This window comes from Peromyscus maniculatus, chromosome X, assembly GCF_049852395.1.
Source record: "Peromyscus maniculatus bairdii isolate BWxNUB_F1_BW_parent chromosome X, HU_Pman_BW_mat_3.1, whole genome shotgun sequence".
Lineage (NCBI taxonomy): Eukaryota > Metazoa > Chordata > Mammalia > Rodentia > Cricetidae > Peromyscus > Peromyscus maniculatus.
Genome location: NC_134875.1, coordinates 119,260,441 through 119,266,440, shown reverse-complemented (window position 1 = coordinate 119,266,440; position 6,000 = coordinate 119,260,441). Strand labels below are relative to the sequence as shown.

Genomic DNA, 6,000 nt, shown 5'->3' with positions numbered 1-6,000 from the left:
AATTCAGCTGCAAGTGGCCTTGGCTGTGAATGGCAAGCCAATTCTCAGTGGACATTAGTGGAGCCCAGCTATTTATCTGACAAGGTTAATCTGTCTCTCCAGGCTTTTAAAAAAACGGTAATCAGGATCACCAGCGCCCCACTCCTCCATGAGCTCAGGATGCATCTCCTTTCCTTACATTTGGTTTTAGTTTGTGCCCATTGATTGGCTCCGAGAGTGCATTAGCTTCTTCCCCTAGCCCTGGACCTCAGCTTTTGAGGAGTTAGGCTCATGAGAATCCAACAGACAGAGTGTTGTGAAAGGAGCCAGAGGACTAGCCTATCTACATAAAAATGAGGACTCAGAGTCCATTGGGTAGAGTTAATGGGCCCCTTGCACTTGAGCTTAGGGCTCAAATGGTGGCTCACATCAGTGGTTCCTTTACGGAGAAGCACACTTAACTATTAAGAACCAGACGCTCAAATTTTCAGGCTTTGTCAACCAAGAGGCAAAAGAGAAGTATGTGTAGGCATTTATATAATAAGAAAGAAAACGAATATTCAGCTATTACTGAAAAAAATCGAAAACAAAATAATATTTGAGCTTATTTTTCAAAATATACATCTAAATTTATGAGAGATAAGGAATTCTCGTTGGTGGGAAAACCTTTTTCCTAGTCCAGCTTCAAAGGTAGTATATACTATGATATAAAGTGAAAGAAACATGCTTCACACTCGGGTGCAAATGCAGGTAGCTGTGTGGGTCTCTCCCACATGGACGCTGGGTGCACTTGAACCCCAAGTATCACCTCTGGGTTCTGAGCTTCCGGGTTGAAAGGCGGCTCTTGGCTGCGAGGCACCCCTATGGCCCCTTCCCGCAATCGCTTGCTCTCTCTCTCTCTGTCCACTCCATCTGGTTCGTTGACCTCCCCACTTAAAGGCATTTCAAGTGTGGAGCATCGAGCTCCCCTACCGAGCAACCGAACCTGGGTGTTTCTGGACCACCCAGAACTTCACAACCTGCGTGCCCAGCCTGCGTGGGCAGCAGGCGCTTCCCAGCACCCTCCAGCAACTAGTCGGCTGCTCCTCCTCTCTCGCTGGCTTGCTCTCTCTCTCTCTGGCTCCTCCCCCAGCTCCTCCCCTCCCCCTTGGTCCCGCTGCCGCGTTTTTCCCGCTCCACCAGCAGCAGCGGGCACCGCAGCAACAGCGTCAGCGGTAGCGGTAGCGGCAGCGGCGGCGGCAGCGGCAGCGGCAGCGGCAGCGGTAGCGGTAGCGGTAGCGGCGGCAGCAGCGGCAGCGGCGGCAGCAGCGGCAGCAGCGGCAGCAGCAGCAGTAGCAGCAGCAGCAGTCTGCGTCGCTATCACTTTCTCCTTCGCAGGGCGCCCCTCAGCCACCGTGCGTCACCATGCCCAACATCGTGCTCTTCAGCGGCAGCTCTCACCAGGACCTGTCGCAGCGCGTGGCCGATCGCCTGGGCCTGGAGCTGGGCAAGGTGGTCACCAAGAAGTTCAGCAACCAGGAGACCAGGTGGGAGCCACACCAGGGTTGAGGCAGGAGCCAACTCTTGCCCGGGCAACCTCGGAGGGCGCTGTGCTCTCCCTTCCGGGGCGGGACGGCAGCAACGCGGCTTCAGAGCCACCGCGGCTGCGCCCGGGGAGAAAGAAGTCCAGCAAGGGAGCCCCCCAACCCCCCCAGTCACCCTGGAGTCTTTGCGCGCTGTTGTCCCTCTGGTGGCTGGGCCTCCAGCACCCGGACTTCGGCGACCTATCGATCCTTAGGCACCCCAGGCCCCTCTTTTCGCCGCCTTGCCTGGTGTCCTCAGTCCGGAAGGGCGACATCGGTGCAGTCACTGCGCGTCTGAGAGAGTGGGCGAAGCTTGTGGGCATCACATCGGTGCCTGGAATGGTGGGGGTAGGGAGACATCTGTGGATCCGCCCGCCCCAGTTTCCGAGTCTCTACCAGGCGGAAACCCAGACTCAAGCGTTGTGGAAAGGGTTCTGTACAGGTCCTGGGCACTGGGTTTACTTGGGGAACTTTCGAATGCTACTTCCAGCGGCTGGCGATCAGAGTGCTGCCAGCTGCTCAGGTGACTCTTCCCAGCAGCTTGGGTGTTGAGTACTGCCTTATCCAGAAGGGTGGGTTCGTGTGCGAGTTGGAAAGAGCCTGGGAAGCAGGACGCACGTGTTGAGCGCTCCTGGGCTTCCTTTAACTTTGCTGCATGGAATATTGCGAACTAATAGCTTCTTTGTGTTTATGGAACTCAGCTACGCACAGCCGCAAGAGCCTCGTTTGGCAAAAATTCTACCCATTTCTCTCGGGAGCAAGAGGTGGTCACCAGTATTCCGTGCAGCCAGGCAGGCAGTAGCCTTCTTCTGAAGTTGGACTGGGAGCGCTTTTTATCCCACTTGCCCGAGGCCAGTTACTTTTCCTCATTCTGTTTAGTCCAATTAACCAGCTATGCAGTGCACAGTGACAGATAACCATTCTACATTCGGCAGGGTTGCAATTCACCCAACAAGTTTACGGGGCGGGGGGATTATCAACCCTTCTCCAATTAACTTGAAATGGATCATAGACAGAAATGTCAGATCTAAAACTTAAATTTTCAGAAGAAAGCAGAAAATCTTGACAACTTTGAGTCAATCGAGAATTTGTGAAGTTAAGGGCATTTTTTTTCTTTTTGTTGCTTTATTTTGCGTTTCTGAGACAGGATTTGTCTATAGTATCTAGGATCTTACTGAATTCACTGTGTAGCCCAGGCAGGCCTCAAACTCACAGGAGTACCCACCCCTACCTTGAAAGTATTAGAATTACAGTTATGTGTGTCACCAGACCCAGCTAAAAGTTAGGTTAATGTCTATGACAAAGATTTTTTCTAAAGGCTATGTGCATCCCATGTGACCTTTTCCAGGTGGTAAACTCCATTTACACACCTTGGATGATAATAGGAGAAACAGATGGCAGATAGTATTACTGTATAGACAATTCAGGCTAAGAATGCCCCTTTGGGGTTGGGGATGTAGCTCCATTGCTAGAGTTGCTTGACAAGCATGCATAAAGCCCAGGGTTTGGTCCCCTGTACCACATCAAAACAGGATGTAGCCGCATACACTACAATCCCAACACTTGGGAGGAAGAAGCAAGAGAAGCAGGAATTCAAGAGCATCCCCGGCTACATAGGAAGTTTGAGACCAGCTTAGCTAAATATAAAACAATGTCTTTTTTTAAAGGTCACTTTGCCTTTGTTTGTTTGTTTTCAGTACTGAGGATGGATCTCAGGTCCTTGTGCATGCTAGACAAGAAGACTCGACAACTGAGCTACATCCACAGCTCCCTTTGTAGAGTTTAATATATGGAGGGTGCTCTAGGACTTTGGAGAAGAATAGATCTAGGTTTGACTATTGCAGAATTTTCTCAGTCCTGTCCAAGCTCCGAGAACACTAGTAGAATAAGAGTCTTTGTCCACAGGGTGTTGTCATGTAAATAAAGGAGACATTTCTGGACCTTGTGGGTTTTGAAAGTAAATAAAGCAACTCTTCCTTGTTATCTTGGTGCAGAACAATTCTTTGCTGCAGAGCATAGCTAACCTAGGTGAGTTCATTGCTGGGTTAGTATTGGATTTCTGCTACAAGTCCTATATGGGCTGTTGGGTGAAACTCACTGGGAAGTTCAAGTGTAATTGTTCATACATTTATTTGAAATGGAAAGCAGACTTGTTTTTATTTCATTTGGGTTCTCTTTTAACCACATTTGACCATTAGGAATTGTAAGGTGTCCAAGACCCCTCATCTCCATGTTGGGCTGAGTTTTTGTTTTGTTTGTTGTGGTTGTTTTATTTGCTTTTGCTTTCTTTGAGTCAAGGCCTCATGTAGTCTAGCCTGGTCCAGAGCTCACTGAGTGAGTCTAGCCTTGAATTCCTGATCCTCCTGCCTTCACCTCCCAAGTACTGGGATTACAGACATGCACAACACCTAGATACATTTTATGTTTCTGTCACCTAGAAGAATTTACAAGGTTAATGTGCTAACTCTTTTTATGAACTACAATGGGACAGAGGTTGATTTCTTACACACACACACACACACACACACAGTCCCCAAATTGGCCGTAGAGATGAGAAAACAAAGGGCAAAAACAAGAGAAAATGGACTCACGTAAGGGGGGGGGAGGGGGGTGCCTCTTGCTGAGTGAAGAGCAGGAGTCCGGATGCTGTGCCCTGGCCCTCGGCACCTGGATTCCTAGTTTTCTTAAATGCTACTTAATGAGACAGGCACACTCCACTTTTACCTTCTCATCCCTGAATTGCTTCCATTTTTCAGGGAGAAGTATATTCCAGCTTCTCTTCTGACCCCAGCAAACCCTCTATGACTTGGAGGGCAGTACTCATGATGGTATCTCAAGTCTCTTGTAGTATTTTACCCTGGTTAATTTACTGCTGTCAGGGTCCTTACCATGGGACCCAGTATTCTGGTTGCTGACATTTAACAGTACACCCAGAACTCAATGGCTTAAAGCAATCTGTTTATTTGATTCCCAGACCTGAAATTTGTGCAGGTCAGAGCAAAGAAGGTTTGTTTCTGTCTCCAGTGGTGGCAGCTAGGGTGGGCACTGGGACCTTAGGACCCATTTTTGAAGATAGCTCACTCATGTGGCTGATAAGTTTGGCTAGCTTTTGCCTGGATGCTTGGCTAAGGACCACTCCACAGGGCTGCGTAGGTTCCCTTCTAGCACAGAAGCTGTGTTCCAAGAGGGAGAGTTTCAAAAGTCAGGAAGTAGTTAAGTACCAGTCAGTTAAGGCCTGGACTTAGAAGCTGGCATATCATCACTTCTATAACATTGTATTGGTCAAAGCCTTCTTAGGTCTAGGGAAGGCATCTAGATTCTAGGGAAGAGACTTAAATCCTATGTCACAATAGAAAAAAAATGTTATAAAATACGCAGCCACCATTTAAGTTGCTGTGGCCATTCAGCATTGCTTCAGTCTTCTTGTCTGAGGGTCCCTTGAGCTGATCCACACAACCCATTAGAGATCTCCACTACAGATTGGGGTGGGGATGTCTTCATTGTAAGCAGAAGCAGAACTGGCTTTGGAAGAAATGTTGCCATGGTGTTTTCTGTGCTCCCCTGGACTGCTAGTCATAGGATTGCAGTGCCTTGGTGAGGAAAAGCAGGCCAAAGAATGTGATCTTGTGGGGATAAACAGTCATAAGACCAGGAGATCTGAGACTTTCTGTAAAGAGCCAGATCGTAAATATTTTAGGCATTGCTGGCCACATGCCATCCCTGTTACTGCTATGTCTTACATGTCTATCCATTACAAGTCCTGCAAGGTCAACAGGGCTGCTTTTCCTCCTAAAACTTCATGGGAAACTTTATTCCATTGCCTTTTCCAGCTTTCTGTTCTTTTGCTTACAGTCACATGTAGCCTAGGCTAGCCCTGAACACTCTCAATGTTGCTGATGAGGACCTTGGACTTCCAATCCTCCTGTCTCTACCTCCCAAGTACCAGGATCACAGGAGTGTGTCACCATACCTGTTTTTACCTAGTGGTGGGGACCCAACTCAAAGCTTCATGCATATTAGGCAAGCACTCTAGCAAGCTAGAGTCCCAGTCCCCTTTTCAGTTTTGTAGGTACCCCACAGCCCTGGGATCTGGAAAGCTTCAGCAGTAGAGGATCTCTCTGGTTTGCTTTAGTCATCATATCCCTTCTTCACTCTCATAGTCTTCCTCTTCCGATTTGAAGTTCAGCTCTGATCACCTGGGACAAATTTAAATAGTCTGCTATGACCTTTCTGTTTTAAGATCAGCTGATTAGCATGCTTGATTCCATCTGCATATATACATCCCACTTGCCATATAATATACGATATTCAAAGGGTTCGGGTATAGATGTCTTTAGGGGTATTCATTACTGGGACTAGCAAACCATTCTTATTGTTGTGTGGGGGCTATACAAAAAGAGGTTGTGTGCTGTATTCTGTCAACCCCTGAGCTATGTAATACTTGCTTTCCAAATTAAAT

General features: G+C 48.1%; 1 protein-coding gene across 2 annotated transcripts in view; it reads left to right on the top strand.

Moving 5' to 3' along the window:
• Nucleotides 1-1,128: 1,128 nt before the first annotated feature.
• Prps2 (phosphoribosyl pyrophosphate synthetase 2) overlaps nucleotides 1,129-6,000 on the top strand; it is a 36,676-nt gene continuing 31,804 nt past the window's right edge. The window contains exon 1 of one of the 2 annotated variants that reach the window (XM_006973179.4): nucleotides 1,129-1,505. In XM_006973179.4, coding sequence (XP_006973241.1) covers nucleotides 1,384-1,505 — 122 coding nt within the window. In that variant the 5' untranslated portion in view covers nucleotides 1,129-1,383. The remainder of the gene's footprint in view (nucleotides 1,506-6,000) is intronic. The other variant, XM_015992027.3, reaches the window with a different exon arrangement.